Source organism: Toxoplasma gondii (assembly GCF_000006565.2).
Source record: "Toxoplasma gondii ME49 unplaced genomic scaffold asmbl.1889, whole genome shotgun sequence".
Classification (NCBI taxonomy): domain Eukaryota; phylum Apicomplexa; class Conoidasida; order Eucoccidiorida; family Sarcocystidae; genus Toxoplasma; species Toxoplasma gondii.
Window position 1 is genome coordinate 1 of NW_017383919.1, and position 17,355 is coordinate 17,355.

A 17,355-nucleotide genomic window follows, 5' to 3' on the forward strand; every position below is an offset into this window, starting at 1 on the left:
AAAACGCCATCTCATTCTGGCAGGAGCTGTCGTAGTTGCCCTCTCCTCTCTGTGTCTGTTCTTCGTCCGTTGCCACCCGTGATACGCCGGGCGCATCAGGTGGAAGGGCTGGTGCCGGGCACGCATACAGAAATCCATACCGGGTTGAGAAAGAAGCAACATGCTTATGCTAGGAGATAATGTATAGGAAGGAGGATGCGTATATTCAGGAGGTCGAGTAGTCCAAAAGGATTGTCAGGGCTGGTCCATCCCGGCGTCCCTCGTTCCATGTTGTGGTTCGTGATTTCTTTGGTTTGTACTTGTTCTCAGTATTTTTTCATCGGTACGTTGTCTTCTGCCAGCCGCCTTGGGCATTGAAGACGCATTGCTAGCTGCTGCCCCATCAGAGACAGCGCGCTGGCTGGTTACCCACTGATGCTCTCTGCATTGTGGATCTCCCCCTGGTTTTTTCCCAGGCCCTAGTGCGTGAATGGGTTACATTCGGGGCAAATGTACTGGCTGTCTAGTGTGGAGCAGTTGTCGTCAGTCTGCAACTTCTGAAAGGGTGATTTTCCCTTTGTGAGGCGCCCGACTTTAGGTCACTGCCAAAGGTACAGTTGTCAAGCCGAAGAGCTTGCGGAGGAGATACTCTATATGGCTTCTGTCCTTGGGGGAATGGAGTCGGTGTGCCTGTTTGTGATTCATCAGTATGCGAATTCGATTTGTTTGTCTGTGCGACGCTTTCTTTCAGGCGGATGTGTCCGGTGAAGTGAGTGTTAGAGAGGACACAAAACGCGTACAGCTAGCGGCGCAGACCCCTTTGTTTGCCAGAAACACGGAATTGGGTGTTCCGCTGTTCTCTCGTCTCCCAAGGGCGAAGACAGATCCGCTATTGCGGTCATCCGTTTTTCGACGGCAACTAGGCAGTTCCATTTTCGTTGGCGGGGTCCGAAGCAAGCTTTGCTCAAGAGTTGGTTCCAGGTCGCGATGTTCTTTTCGGAAAATTGCCGGACTGTTTGCCTCCAGTCTGCCTCAAGTTTCACCACATCCTCGTGATGTGTGCTGAGTCGGTTTTTGTTCGAATAGCCCCGACGCTGGGGTTGAGCCTCGTTTCCTTTACTTACGTCACATGTGGGTGTTGGAGAGAAAACACACCGCGATTATTTCTCAGGGCAGGACTAACAGAAAGGAGCGAGCATCAGCGAATGGGATGCACGATCAGGTAATGCGGCGCCTCTGTCGGGTGGCAGGGGGAGTGCAAAAACACGTTTTGTTCGAGTTTCCTCTGATTGATGAGAGCGACACTGGAGAATCGAGCGAACATGTGTGCGGACGCGTGATGTGTGTGAGAGAGGTACGTAGACATATGCGATCAAGTGGGAGGCTCTCTGCACCACAGAGTGTTCTAACGTCTCTCTCGGCTTCCGTATGATGTTGTTTCTTGGCGGCGCGCATAGAGATCAAGTGGATGAAACAGGGTTGCTGTGGAACTCACCCATTCCTTGAGCCATGCAGACATTTCTCACATGCTGCGGTAGTTTCGTTTTTCCTGCACCTTGCCCACAGGACAGCGAACTCGTAAGTTGTAGATCTGTGGGGTGCTGTATTGGCCAGCCGACGAGCATGACGGTTTGCGGAAGAGAACCATGTGGAGGAAGGGCACACAGTGCATCGATTCTCGGGTCCCTGCCTCCTCATTTGAGAGTGGTCCGCTTGGAAAATAGGGTGAACTGATGGGTTTGTCGCTTGCACGAAGCTGTCTATCTTTCTGGTCGTATGCACATGTAGATCTGTTCTGCGTTGCATTACCTTTTGTGGGCTGCGGGCGTCCTCGTGTCCTTCAATATGTGGCGAGGGCGAATGGACAGATTTTTCGCTGGTCCAGTGGTCGCCGTCGTCGTGATTCATGATGCGAGATATCACACCTGCAAAGAGCTCGCTTACATCGTAGCTTATGGTTGTCCGCGGGATTATTTCCGTGGGAGCAAACGTTATGTGTATGCCGCAACTGGTGCCGCTTCCGAGCATGCCAGAAAACCATCACATCCCCTTTCCTTTAGTTGTTTTTGTATTCCGAAGAGCTTGTATAAGGTCGTAAGTAAAGCAGCTGTTTGCGAATGGGTGGCCTGCCGCACAAATGAGATTTGCCGGCGGAGAAATGAACTCCGCCTTTCTTGGGGAAGGGAAACTCGAGAGAAACGTGGCCTTCATATATATATATATATATGCATATTGATATCGATATAGCTGTACATATCGTGGGTGCGTATTGATGTCCATGTTTTATGGTCGTGCAGTTGAGTTAACAACACTGGATGCGTCAGTGTGAATGCGTGGTACAATCGAAAAATTGCCACATGCATATGCTTTGTCAGTGTCGGTCGTAGTAGCTATCGGACCGCTGAACGCTTTTTTGTGAAAACACGCAGAACGCATATTCGTGGGCGTACAACCATGGACTTCGGATTTCCTCCACCTGAAACGGACTGCGCATCGCGCGAGAAGACACAACGATGGACGGAGCATTGCCATTTCATGCTCGTGGTGTGCTTGTTTGTGGAGACTGGAGTTTGCTCCCGCGGGGGAAGAGTAGGCAGCCGTGCATGTATACCAGTGCATGCTCATGCACACGACTAGGCCAAAACCGGTAGAGATGTGAAACTCTCTCCTCGCAGAACATGGAGTACGGCGCCGGGTTGTCGATGGAGCTGTTGTTTGAAATTGTACGGTTGTGAAGGACGCCTGAACAGCATGGGGGACATCTCCAATCCTCTGTTTTTGTTTATCGTCAGGTTCTCGGAGCGGTGAGTTTGCTTGGCTTTGTTGGACCGACGTAGTATTTTTTGTCGGATGCAGGGTCCAACCTTGTGCGCCTACATAATAAGAGCCGCTGCAAGCTTTCGTCCGGTCGTAGTGGCGAACTGGTTGAGTCGTCGTTTTTGGTCGGCTGGGGCAGAACTTGGTTTTTGGAAGTTCATTGCACAAGATGATAGGAAACCTTAGTTCGTAGACATACACGAAACGCACCGGTTTATACGGAACACAAGCTCAGAAGCTGGAGGGGAATGGTGGGCACCTGGCCAGGAGGTTGGTCGAGCAACGACACAAACTCTGGGGCAAGTGTGTAGAGAGGTCTTCGAATTAACTAGATACAAATCGTTTGCAGTGGCTGTGCACGGAGACCTTGTCGTGAACGCTTTTTCTCCCCGCGTGTTCCATGCAGCTACCATATCATCTAATACAACCACTCTAACAGCAAGCCGATACACATATCCTTGTTCGTGGTTTTGGGTCTCTGTGGCCTGTGAGCACGAACAGGCTCTGGCGCTCGGGGATATTAAATGAGGCCTCGTCGTGACCGACTCTTTTCGTGCCCATCTGTCAACGGAATGAGGCGCTTGTTCACGATGAGCCACAATTAAGAGCATGGCCTCACACGTATGAGGGGTTTGGCGACAGTGAAGTTGCCCCTGCTTCTCATTTGTGCATTGTTTTTCCCAGTCTGTAAGTGGAATAACAGTTGCCCTGCCGACACGGGAGTCACACGCATCCATATGAATTAAGGCCACTGATCTAAGCCTTCCTTGACAAGGGAAGAGCACGCCAGGCAAAAACAGTTGCAGCCGACGGCTCTCCATCATGGTGTAGCGGCTCTTGTGTCTTCCAAGTTAATGATGGCACACTGCTTTGGCTTCTCCGTTAGGACGAGTTGGTCACGGTGGCGATATGTGCTTATGTGTGTGTTGTCTGGATTCAAGCAGACTGAAAACATAAATGTGAAATCACTCTGATGAACCCCGACTGACCCTTGTGTCGGGGCAGCTCTCACAGCGTCTTGCGTACACCGACGATTTCTAGCATGAGTACGAAAACAGAGTTTGTGAACAGTGCAGTGATTAGCTGCAGAGGGAATATCCATCGATCAGACAAGAACATCAGGCGAGTGGGCGGCTTCTTAATGGGAAGCTCATGGATTCGGGGTACCCTCAACGATTACAAAGGCGGTGAGTGTCCTTTGCTGAGGTCCCGTTCCTGGGCATAGCTCCGACAAGAGATTCTATCGTCTGGGGTGTACCGACGTCAGGTGACCTGTGTTGCGCAGCGGACACACGCAAGGCGAGGGAGATCTTGTCTTGTCCGTTTCTCCTGCGTGGCTCCTTCTGGGGATGTGTCGCCTTTTTGGGCCACAAAAGCGAATGGAACCTGGAGGGAGATGTCTACACGCTAATTCTGTGGTTTGCGTCATCACATACATTGATTACAAAGCATGGAGTTGGAGGTCGAAGAGAATGCTATCACGCGCCTCACCAGTTGAATGCTCAAGCTGTCCATCGAATTTAACCTAGTTCGTCGTGCCAACTGCCTGTTACGACTGACCAATTACGAGATATAGCATGTGCCTCTGCAAATGGTTTTCAATTAACACTTATGGAAGGGAACACGAGACGGATGCGAAGGACCTCCATCAGGGCGGCACTGCTGCTACGTCCACGATACGGGTGATTCTTTGATGCAGTGGTACCGACCTTCTTCGCAGTTGAAATTGCTCATCGTGATGAGCGGCCGGCATTGCAAGTGTGTGTCCTAGCTGCTGGAAGCGAGAACTGCTTTCGGCCCGAAAGCAGTCCACCCAGCAGAAATCTTTCGAACGGCTGGGGCGAGGAGACTTCCATGAAGCCTGTATAGCTAGACAACTCATCTGCATGTACGTGGTCTGTATTTGTGTAGCAATGTATGTATATGTACGATTGCAGATAGATTTCTGGTGCGGGACAAAGACTCAATGTGCCAAGAGTACCGTTGCACACCACGGCGTCAAGCCTCAAGGGGGGAGGCTGGATGTTGTTGATGCCGTAGATAAACGGCAGCGATTTGGGGATATGGGGGGCTACTCTGAACTCAGAAAACAGGCAAACAAGCTCGGCGCAGAGCCGGTGTAGGGTTTAGAGTGGCCGCACGTGACGAATGTGCTGCTGCAATTCCAAAATAATAAAATGCTTTCCCAGACGCTGGAATTGTGTGTTTTATCTTGGCTTGTGAACTGCAGGCGGCTTTGGTAAGCAATTTGGCTATTGTGCTCAGGATGAGCTTGCATCACACTGATCAGTTGCTTCTAGAGAGGTCAGGTGGAAACAGTCCCTACACCAGTGTAGTGCCGCGTAGTGCCTCCCGCACAGGTCACTAGACGTTTACCCTTCGTCTAGATTTGGCGAACTCGTGTCAGGCGAGGAGCCGCTCTGATGGAGACTCATGCCTTAGAACTGAGCCGATACCTGGATCACCGTGTGTCAGGTGTAGGCATTCGTGCTTGGCAGGTTAGCGGCAGCCTGTAGAGTATGCAGACTTGTCGAGGCACCCAACACACCGCGGATTGCCAAGAGGGCAATACGATGTGTGTGCCGTGCGGTAGGTGTGCTCACTTGAGGTGGACACGCACCAGATTGCACAACCCTGGGTTACTACCTAGTAGTGATCTCATTAGGCCAATATAAAACCTTGTCGTATTTCAGTGTAACATACCAGCAAGCGGCTAGCCTCCATCAGGAAACTGGTCACCTTATAGCCCTAACCGAGAGGGCATGCGTTGCCTTCGTCTTAGTACGAATTTTCCTTTGATTGTGTGACTGTGATCATGTTTCCTTTTGTATTATCAGCTATCGGCGGCGCTGTTCACACACCTCCGAAAAATGCGGGACGCCAAGTACCTCACTCAGCAAGAACTTTCCCAAGCTGTAGCTCGTCCTGTTTATACCTGGAATCCATATCCCGAGCTGGCGCCTCGTCCTTATCGCGATCTCCGTAATTATTCTCTTGCCGCTCGCCAGTCTCCTGTTCCGGCTACCGACTGTGCGGCTTGTGCCTCTCCTGAGCATGCGCCGTCTGCCTCTCCGGAGCCTGCTCCTCCTGCCTCTCCAGAGCCTACCCGAGTTGACGCTCCCAAAACCTCTTCTCCTGCTGCTCCGACAGCTTCTGATCCGGATACCCAGAGTGGTCTTGGTTTTGCTCCCCAGTACGTTCCTGGTTCTCCTGCTCCGTATGCTCCTGGTGCCGCTCCCGAGCATGCTCCTGGAACCATTCCCCAGCATGCTCCTGGAACCATTCCCCAGCATGCTCCTGGAACCATTCCCCAGCAAGCTCCTGGAGCCATTCCCCAGCAAGCTCCTGGAGCCATTCCCCAGCATGCTCCTGGAGCCATTCCCCAGCATGCTCCTGGAGCCATTCCCCAGCATGCTCCTGGAACCAATCCCCAGCATGCTCCTGGTCCTGCTTCCGATCAGCGACCTGCTATGGCTCCCAAGCCTATTCCTGGTGCTGCTGCCCAGCCTCTGCCTGGCATGGGTTCCAAGCCTGTTCCTGGTGCTGCTGCCCAGCCTCTGCCTGGCATGGGTTCCAAGCCTGTTCCTGGTGCTGCTGCCCAGCCTCTGCCTGGCATGGGTTCCAAGCCTGTTCCTGGTGCTGCTGCCCAGCCTCTGCCTGGCATGGGTTCCAAGCCTGTTCCTGGTGCTGCTGCCCAGCCTCTGCCTGGCATGGGTTCCAAGCCTGTTCCTGGTGCTGCTGCCCAGCCTCTGCCTGGCATGGGTTCCAAGCCTGTTCCTGGTGCTGCTGCCCAGCCTCTGCCTGGCATGGCTCCCAAGCCTGCTCCTGGTGCCAGCGCCCAGCCTGCTCCTGGTGCCGGCGCCCAGCCTGCTCCTGGTGCCGGCGCCCAGGCTGCCCCTGCTGCCGCCCCCTAAGGTGCTTCTTGTTCCGCTTCCAGTCCTGATCGTGATGCCGCTCGCCAAGGTTCTTCTGGTGCCGCTCGCAAACCTACTCCAGATGTCACTCCCAAACCGGCTGCTGATGCCGCTTCCCAGCATTCTGATGCCGCCCCCCAATCTGTTCGTGCTGGGGATCCCCACACTACTACTGCTTCTCCTTAAACTGGCGCTGCTGGCGCCTTCAAAGGCGAATAAAGTGCAACGTGCATCCGAGTGCTCTGCGTCCGCCTGGTTGTGGTTCGCTTAGTGGGTCGACCAAAACAAAACGAGAGGCATATCGGCAATGTTGAAAAGCGGCAAGGGGGGCGGGGAGGCGGAGACGTTGATAAGAAGAGGCACTGAGAAATCATCTTCACCAACACACAGATTCTCAACTTTGACAGGCCATGCGTCATGCAGAACATGACCCATCCATGAGCTCGAAACCCTCTGATCGTGAACAGGGTGGCTGATTGCTTTGTACTAGTGACGGCAGCTTCAGTGAGACCAGATATGACGATGCATAGAGTACTTCATGTGACAGGGAATTTCATGCGATACATTGTCCGTACCGGTCTCGTTTTGCTGCACACTACCTTCCCGTAACCGCTTCTGCCCTTCGACGGACAGAACGATTCATTTTGTCGACTCATTCGTCTATCGTATCGACCACTACATGTTTGACTGGAAATGGTATATGGAAGACGCTCGCACAAATGACACGGCGTGCTCATATTGCGCGAGACACATTTGTGTGGGGTCTCGCGTCCCGTGATGTCCGTGGGACAGCCAAGCTGCCTTCCATTTTGGTGAAATGCTAGCGGTGTTCCACCGGACTCAATTGTTGCATTGAATACTATAACGAAAAGGGCGTTCCACATGTTACATTTATCATTGATGTGGTCCTGGTTTCACAGTGTCATGCAGAAAAGGCAGGATTGATCGTCATCAAATGCCAACACAAATGAGTTCCAACTTGAAGCCTGCAACATAACTTTAGTGACCGAAGATCGCATCCTCAGACAGACCCTTTCCGGAAACCTTGTTCTATGAACCAAGTGAAACGACACAGGCTTTTGCTAGGCTTTGGTCTTTCGACGCATTAGATGCTACCACTACTGAATATAACGTATCGACAGCCAGCACCGTCTCTCCGTCATATTCATGGCACTCATCTCTGTTGCTCGAACACATACACTTAGCTGCACGAGGCTCGTCTAATTCGTACTACGGCAGTTTCAGCATGCCAACAGGCGAGGAGGAACGCATCCGTGCTGCATTGTAACCTAGGCACTACACCTGTGCTGAGAAACATAATATGACTACGGGATCCCTACTGCTGATCACATCGCTGCTACGCGTCGAAGTGAGTGTTCGTCGCCTCTCGACAGAAAGGCAAGCTCCAGTGACACTTATAAAATGGCTGACGGTGGCATATGTGGTTGGGTTTCAGCGCTCTGGTGGCCACGGCCTCTGACGACGTGGCTTAGAATCCGTCCCTTGAGGAGCAAAACCGTTCTTAACTGCATTATTCCGGGGAAGTATCAGTGGAGGCTAGCTGAGAAGGGTGCGGATGTCCGCGGCAAATCGGCACTCGCTGACCATTCTCGTGTGCCGTTTCGGTTATCTGGGAAGTACCCACGGAGTGTCCTGGCTGACGAAGACCACAACGGCTAGAATCTACTGACAACACGCTAGTTAGACGCGAAGGAAAACTTTATTCGCTGAGCCCATTGACGTAAATCTAGTATAATAGGTCACCTTTTTCGACCTACCGGATTATGCACTATCATTTCGGCCCTGTATGCTGGTACGTAGTCTCTCTTACTTGTGCCGTAGCTTCCGGCGTTACTGTCAGAGCAGACCTTGCGTTAAAATGAGATCTTTTCCCCTCATCTGAAAGATAACTAGCAAGTCGGAGGGGATGCGAGAGTTTCATACGCCATTCGTCAATGGTGGCCACGCTTTCACATTGTGGTTGCTAGAGTGTAACTCATTAAAGGACTCGCTAAAGATGACAGCTCTTTCGATACGACTGTGGAGAGCTCCAAACCCCAGTAACATTTTTCAGGGGCTGGTCAGTGAACGAGCCTCATTATTGAACAAATGAAATTTTTTGCTGTAGTTTTCCATCACCATGGAACAAATGAAAGTAGTTTCTGTATTTTTGTCCGCCAGTGCTTTTTGGTTGATGTGGCCTTTCACGAGGTGTTCTATGATGTGCAGAAGAGCTGGTGAGAGGGGCCACTTTCTTTGCGAGCCACGCCGTACCGCAGCCGCGTCACCTTGGGGACGAACTGCTGCACGAAAAACTAGGAGGACCGTAGAAAAGTGACACTTGGGTTCCACACCAGTGTGCACAACGACAGTGCTCTTTTGACAACATTCGGTTTGAGCAGCTCTTCTTTCAAAGATAAAGCAACTGCCACACCCGTATACATTCAGATACTCAGGTCTCAGTTACGGTCTGACAGAGGAGCTCTGAAGCGGCAGTCATCCCGAAAAGCGACACTTAAGACGGCGTGACGCATCCCGGTACATGTCAGTCTGCCAGCGTCGCCCGCCATCAAAAGTACGGCCCATATCTTTGCGCATCACTACAGGTTCTGTCCAGTTGTCCTTGATCATATGGCCAGCCATCGGCCGTCAGACACAAGTATGGTGGCTGCGTGTCTTCTATCGGTATGTTCTCCTGTGTGTCACCTCCACGGGATCTCCAATAATGTGCTCTTCGTCTTTTGCCAGTGGCAGGGTGATGGGCAGGAGACTCATTCAGCGACTCGTTCTACTCTGAAATTCCACACACGAAGTGTGAAGGCACCCGCCAACACGCGAAAATACACACCGTGAACTTTGAACTTGCTTCTGACGGATCAAGTGACACTGCAGTGTCTTCTTCTCCTGTGAGAGTACCGGGGGCCGACCACGCTTGTGTCATGGTTGTTCATCATCTATTCCAAATCAACATTGCTTTTCTAAAGAATGATATCCTTTAACACGGTAGGGCACTTGGTTTCTCGCTGCGATCGGAGAATATGAGGGTATACGGCTCACTGTTTTATCTTTTGTTTGGAAAGCATCGACTTTTTTTTATAGAAGAAGTAGGGCTGATGTAAGAGATCCCTCCTTTTTCACTTCTGCAGAAGCACCGATAACGACGGCTATAAATATTGTCCCAATGAGAGCAAAGGCCTGGCATCCGCAAAAAGCGGAAGAAACAGCGTAAGACAGCGCTAACGCCAGCCCGTCGTCACCAGTGCAGAGACATTGTTCAGCTTTCTGAGCTGAAACTCGCAATCGTTCCGGAAGCTGACCCGGAAGCTGATTCTCTCTTATTTCAATGGACAGCATTAGGATTATGAGCTCCACAGCTGACACTGATTTGAAAAGGTCGCGACATAGTGCACTGCGGGTGAGGCACTATGTTGCCACCGCTTTTGGAAGCAGAACACACATTTGCTCTTTGCTATTCACGAAGCAATAACTTCTGAAGTGGTCACATCTTCGCTAGTAACAACTATGTCGTGTCCCAGCATATCTGGTACGACCAATGTACCTTCATGATGAGGCACCAGTGCGGGTGTCTGCACAGCACAAATCCTGGCCCCATCGAGAGCATTTGGACAACTGAGCCAATGGCGAAAGGCAACAGCCACACCTGTTCCCTGTTGGTAAAGGTTCACTTCCCGAAAAAACAAGGATGCTTGTTGTTTGAATATGTGAAGGCTGACTTCACCACCGGCAACAGGCAATGTGTAGTGCTGATTGACAAAAGCCATTGTTTGACACCTATAGTGATGGTACATCCGTCGGGCCTCATAGTGTTGAGGTAATGAGGCAGTGTACCGGCTGAAATTTTGTAAGCCGTTAGCGAGCAGTCGGTGGTCTCCTGTGCTCAAGAGAAGCACAGCGGTGCAGCGACAAGAGAGCGTTTCTGCCTTTAGCTTTTTTACACTGGGAGTTGGCCTTGGCGCATGCGCACCTCGGGCTGAATATTCCGGACTTCCGGCTAAAATTATACTTTGTTTACCTTCAGGAGACGTCTGGTATCGGGGCGTTTGTATTAGTCCGTCACTGGTGAAGAATTCTCTGTGGAGTTTTTGTTCCTACACCACTGCAACATGCCGCGCGTTTTCGCGTAGTCCACTTGCACGCCATGGGACCCTTCCTCTGGCATTACATAACTGCCCCCCCCCCCCCGACGTGACTTACGGTGCTAGCTCGACACACGTGACGGGATATTTGATTTGATAAAGGAACAGTCAGCTGGTTTTTTTCGTGCTAAGTGCAAAGAGGTCTCAATGAGGTGCCACAACCCCCGGGAAAATGCAGCGCTTTGAGCTAAGCTGTTTTACGTCTAGCCTTGGAACCAGCCGCACATGCCACATCGTCTTCTTCAGGCGCTCTCGACGTCGATCTTGGGTGATTCAAGGACTGTGAAAAGCAGCGACGCTGTACCTGATCGTTTACCCGACGGTGAAACCGCTGCATGTCTTTATACTCTCGGTTCACCTGTGTTGATAGCGGGGCAACGACGCGGTTACGAGATTAGGGAACTTTCGCAGGGTTAATTTCAGCATACAAGGGGCGTCGTGCATCTCCCAGCCTCGACTGCTACGTAGACACGAACGACTCGGGCATCAGCAGCAAATGTTTGCACCGAATTGAGTTAGTCTTCCCGATTTTTGCCTCTAAAAATCGAGACAAATCCCGGACGTGCACGTCCGGCAATGGTGATTCAGGTTTTTTGATCACAGCAAGCGGTTCAGCACTTGAGCCGTGACATCCGTCCGCCGGGGTTCCCGTCCTTTTTCGTGACCATTCACGCACTGACTTTTTCCATTGTTACGCTGTAGGAGCTTTCATATTCCAGATCCTGCTCCTCTCCTCTCACGTGGAGCGGTGATCTAGCCATGGCGATTGTGAGGTTGAATTCCCAGTGTCATTTAGCCACCGACTTCGCGGGATGTCGAATGTTGTCTTGGACACCCAAGTTTGTTTCAAACAGGCGTTTCAGAGGGATTACGCCATGCACCGTCGTCGTTTGTATGCTGCTGCTTCTGTCACCAGAAGCGCCGGTCGCCTTTCGATGGCCGTTTCATCACCCGGCCCACCCTCAGTGGACCAACTCTGGGGTACCGCAATTCCTTTTTGCTTCAGCAGCGGAACAGACACAAACGCCAGAGCACGGAACGGAATCAGAAACCGACGGCGTGGACACCCAAGCACAAAGCGAACAACCGCCAGCAATCAGACGTAGAACCAGGTACGGGCGCACTAAGAAGGCAGGGGCTTTCACAACGGCTTCGGCCTCCTGTGAATCACGCTCAAAATGTGGCAGCGACGAGCTGGGGGAACCTCTGAAATTCTCTAACTGGTTCGTATCCACTCAAGGAATATTTGCGAGTATCAGCGACCGACAGACAGAGGCAGAGGCGCCAGAGGCAGCTACCGAAGGGTGGCCGATTCGGCGGCGGGAAGCCAGGAAGCAAGCAACCACGTTTCTTCACGGCCTCTGTTGAAAGCACAATTCTTTCGAAAATGTTCTGCACGTGTAGGGTAACACAGGGACAGCTTGCCACGAGGGTCTGCGAATACTGAGTCCTTCCGCTTGTTGCTGCTGAGGGAGACCACATCTGTCCGTTCTTGTCTCGAGAATGAATAAAGCTATTTGTCTTATGTGCCATGCATCAGATCTCTGGGCTCGTCACTTAGACAACGCAGTGTTGCCGCAAAAAGGATGATGCTCGCGAGATTTTTCCTGGCTGCGATCCCTATTATCGCTCTTGGTTACGGATGCTATAAATTCTTCGAGGAAGAAGGTGAAACAGCAGGTAAAGGAAAAAATACATTCAGAGGGGGGACCTGACAGCAGGCCCCATGAGGAAGCAGAAACTGGCCAGATCTAAACCTCCTTGCTGCATAACACAGTTACGGTAGCTTTTTAACGAGCATCCTTTCTGGTGTTTCAAGAACCGTAGGAGTGACGCTCGGACAGAACCTTCGTTGTTAACAAGGGTGTTCTGTGATAACACGCTAGCATTTCAACTCTAGAGAGGCCATCCCATTTGTTGCTAGAGTTGCCACACCAGAGACCGAGAATACACACATTCACAAACACAAAATGCAGAGGGTGTCAGCATGGAGATAGAATGCAAATACAACCTCATGGGGCAAACAGGCCATAGATTAACACGTAGGGTCCCCGACAAGGTGGATGGTAAATCTTTGGGATAACGCTCATGCCTAAGGTCTGACGAACTGAGCAATAGGCCGTACATTTGCTCATCCGTCCGCACGTGTAAATGAACAGCTGAGAATGAAGTGAATCAGCTACTATCCATCCCTGTGGAATTGCGTCTGTCGCCTTTCTCGCGAAAATGAAATGTGACCACTGTGTTTTGGACGTCGAAGAAGCCGACTACGAGGCTCGGTTCCACCCATAGACAGGCAACCTAGTCGACGTCGCCAGCCACGTGCTCCAGGGCAGAGGGGAGACCGAGAGACATGCAATTAGCCGAGGCTTGTCCTATTTTTTGAGACAGTGATAAACGATGACATCTGCCTTCTCATCAAAGCGTTGCGTATCTGTCTAACCCTGTGTTTTGCAGGTGATGAAGACGGACGTATGGTTCCTGACGCAGAAGAGGAAGAGTAAGGAGGCGTGTAGCAGGTGTAGATTGAAAGAAAACATTGGTGCATGGTGTTGTTGAATTTGATGTGAAAGGAAGGTCTGCTTCTGGGTGTCCCACACAGCCTTTCTTCTCCTGAGTCTGAAAATGTGCAGTCGATGACTCCTTCCACACGCAATACCCGATCCACTTGAACGATCGACGGTGCCGCCATGACATTGTTATCCGCATTCAGTGGTGAGGGAAATGTTGTTGGGAGCTGTCAGAGCAGAGAAACAACTTCCATGTTGCGTTTCGAAGATGCATATATCTCTGTAAATCAACGGACGGCGCTTTACCTGAAGCTGACAGGAACGTGCACGTATACCCTCGGATGCCCACCTGGGTATATCGGTGTATACAAATGACTGAACGCGGACACTTACATCGATATCTTTGCTGTGTTTTGTGTTCAAGTTTTGTATGTATTTGCGAGTGGGATGCACATCATTACCAGAACGCAGGCGTGCATCGGGTACACATGCGAAGTTACCTCGGACGGCTGGAAGCTAATTGTGTAGCAGAGGTTTCTCGCCGCGCCCTACTCTGCAGCAAATGTGATCCCAGTTATCCAGCATCCGAGACAGAGGTATCTTCCCCGAGTGATATGTTCGTGCCACACTGCATATTACTGCAGCGGATTCTGTCATTTGCACCCGGCGCTCAGTGAATTCAGTCTCACTGAACCTCGAAATTGTTCCAGCGAGCATGGGGACGCGAAGTTAGTCTTAACCTGATGACACGCAAATCAAAACGTGCAAGCCATGTACGTATGTGAGAGAATTGTGTTTTTACAATCCATGCACTTGCGCGTTCACAGATGAGGGACGTTCATTAGGAAAAGCACTTGCTAGATGCTTGCATGTCGCTAAGACATTCGTTTACTTGCTGTGAGACTCTGTGCCACCATTTCGCAAACCTATTTTCTTCAGTACCCGTACAGAAACATAAACTACTTCGACATAAGTGGTGCCAGTACTAGTGTCCACGAAGATACGTGAATATGCGTCCGTCTTGCTTGCTTTGGTTCGCCTGCTTACCTCGACGTTTATTTTCTCATGTGAAAGAGGAGGTGTTAGGCTCGGTGGCAAATCCTCCGCCAACGCGTTTCGCCCTCTCTGTTTGCCTGATCCTCTCGCTATTCAACAATATCAACCACTTGCTCGTGGTTTTGTTTCGGAAGACGCGTTTCTTTGTGCGTGGTGAATTTCTAGGCTGGTCAATGAGTATCAGCGGGGGTGGCGTGCGTCTGGTGACATCACTTCTGCCTGAGGTTCGGGGCGTTAACGCTCTCCGTCAAAAGAATTTTCATAAGCGCGTATCTGCTATTTCCCCTGGGTGACTATGTTTGTAGGTCCGGCAACCAGGAAGTGAGATATATATTTTGAAGCGGAAAGTGTGTTTCATGTCTTCGTGAAACGCGTGCAAGACATTGGGTGGCGCTGTATCCATCTGTTTTTGCGGTTGACTTTCTTCTAATTCGCAAAGGCACTTAGTGTACAGGTGCACCACAACGCATGTGTCCCTAAGCATGTGCATTCGAAATCTGTGGACGTTTGTATTATCTCACTTGTACTCTTGCAGTCATTTTCGTATGCAGAGCTTTACCAAATTCGTCGTAACTTGAATACCCAAGGCAACAACCGTTCCCGTGATGTCTTGTTGAGGGAGCGAGAACGCAACACGCGTTGATTTCTCTGCAGAGAAGTTCCACAATCGTGAGTTGTCCTGGTTTTTGAAATGCTAGGAAAACAACCTGGCGCGATGGTCGACTTAACGCAGCAGACGTGATTGTGTTATTTGGAGTCTTAACGTGGAGGCTGCGTTCGACTTCATTGATCTACTCTCACTGCTGTGTCTGCTCGGGACGCAGTCAGAAGCGGGCAGCGGCAGAATGTCCCTCAGGGGACATCTGCGCGCGTCCAGTACAGAAGCATTGGTTTGTCCCTGAATGCTTATCCGTCCACCCTACGCACTTTCACAAGACTCAGCCTCCGGGGTGCTTCTCAGTTCAGACGCGCGTCGTGTTTCGCGCCTTTCACATAGCCACAGAATTTATGGTCGATATCTGCTTGCCGGTTTGTATCTGACAAACGCTGAACTTGAACCACGTGGGCGTTGCCACAGACTTCTCACTGCTTCTGCAGTCCCCTTTCCCCGTCCCCTTTGTCTGCCGTATATGATTTACCTTAGGATACACGGCCAGAGACGGTAAAGCTGCCACTTTCAACGCCCGAAGTGCCAGTTGCCACTCGAGGCTGAACCATGTTTCGGATGCTGTGAGCGCCAGAAAATGTCACGGGGGGTGCTGAAGAGATTTGTATATCCTCTTCGTTAGACCACTGAGGAAAACTGGCATTTCGGCTATTATCATAGGAAGCTGACTCTCGAGAAACGTGTTGCTCGACCTCGCGTGATACTTTTTGTCTGTGGCAGGTGCTTTACTGATTCTGCTCTTCACCCGGAGCGCTGGATAAGGAAGGGGCATGCAGCTCGAGAAATTGGTATGAACGGTGGTTGTGGCTGACGTGAAGAGGTGCGAGATGATTCAGAGATGGGAAGCGCCACGTAAAGGCGCATACAGCTATCTTTCTTGGAGAGACAGCGAACCTCCGACATGTCCAAACGAGGGACGCAACTTATGTCATCGTTCAACACCACTGTGAGAGGTTCGCCCGTGCTTGCTGTTGTCCACTGATCGGCACGACGATGGCGTTTGTGTCGTATTTGAATGCGTCTGTGTCTACGTGTGAGATTTGTTTGTACTCAGGTTGAAGTTCCGGTCAAAACAATGGTAAGCCGCCGAGGAGGAGGAGACTGCTTGAAGAGGTAAAACGTCATTCTCCAGGGGCGTGACAGATGTCTGCATAACGTTGCGGCTTACTGCAGCCTAGCTACGCTGTAATGCAGGTGACGCAATCAGTCTGGCTGTTAGTGTATGGGCGCGGGCACATTCGTAAGTGTATACGATGACGAAAAATAGGAAGGGATGATGCTTATATGTAAAGATAACATTTATATGTTTCAGGGCAACAATATGTGCAGGTGGTGGAACTTAACGAACGGGGCAGTGGAAGGAGACAAAGCTACCTATAGGCAGACGGGGCTTTGCAGGAGTATGTGGACATACGGAAGCACTGGCCTGACTTCACACACATCTGGGTGACTAAATAGGTAAATCTTGGTATGGACCGTAGCTAGAGGGGGATACCTAGAGTGCAGAGGATTAGCGTACGAGGGTCACAGAGACCTCAAAAGGAGATTTCACAAGTCTCTCAGATGTTACGACACTACGTAGGCAGGGCAGAGCCATACAGTGATAGAAAACATGGTAGACAGAGAGCGTTCAGCTTCATGACTCCGTCCCTTCTTTAGCATGGGGCAGGCCATACATTAGACACAGGACTATCGGTGCATGACAACGAGTAGGGATGACGAGCGATTACTCTAGCAGACAAAAGCGTGGAGACTGAAATATGGACAATCAACTGTAATGCTAGATACACGCGTGCGGTTTGAACAACGCAGCTCGTAGTGGAGCTATCTATGTCCGTGCTCTGTTGTGGCCTCGTGACCTGAACACTTGCATGTTCGTCACTAGCACGTCACCCTTTTGATTATAGCGTTTAACCTTGACCCGATGGATCAGTCGTCCATGTCGATTTCGCGGAGAATGGTGTTTCATAGAGCATCGCTCGGACTCTCTTGCACCCGCTTCTGTCGTTAACGTCCTAGAACGTTTTTATTCAATGGAAGGGGCGGGACAATGAGAGCCATCGTTTTTCATAACGTTTTCCTGACGTCGAGTTTTTTCAGCATTTGCTGGGACAAAAACGTAGTCCTCAGGAATGCACCAGAAAGCAATTGCTGCATCGTGTGCGGGTGCTGCATTCTCTTGCAGGACAAAAAGAAAGTAAATGACACCATGGCGGCAACATTAAATATGCGTTTATGACCACATAGACTGACAC

At 50.9% G+C, this 17,355-nt stretch overlaps 2 protein-coding genes across 2 annotated transcripts; both read left to right on the forward strand.

Moving 5' to 3' along the window:
• Positions 1–802: 802 nt before the first annotated feature.
• TGME49_314660 (TPRX1 protein) lies at positions 803–7,605 on the forward strand. Its single transcript, XM_002364615.2, has 6 exons — positions 803–1,201; positions 1,546–1,557; positions 2,059–2,073; positions 2,772–2,783; positions 5,027–5,035; positions 5,634–7,605. The coding sequence occupies exons 1-6, from the start codon at positions 1,109–1,111 to the stop codon at positions 6,708–6,710; spliced, it is 1,218 nt and encodes a 405-aa protein (XP_002364656.2). The 5' UTR covers positions 803–1,108; the 3' UTR covers positions 6,711–7,605.
• A 3,407-nt stretch (positions 7,606–11,012) lies between these two features.
• TGME49_314650 (hypothetical protein) lies at positions 11,013–14,772 on the forward strand (the record flags this gene model as incomplete). The annotated part of the gene is made up of 4 exons (XM_018782829.1): positions 11,013–11,979; positions 12,408–12,547; positions 13,325–13,367; positions 14,739–14,772. The coding sequence occupies exons 1-4, from the start codon at positions 11,627–11,629 to the stop codon at positions 14,770–14,772; spliced, it is 570 nt and encodes a 189-aa protein (XP_018634663.1). The 5' UTR covers positions 11,013–11,626.
• Between the last annotated feature and the right edge of the window lie 2,583 nt (positions 14,773–17,355).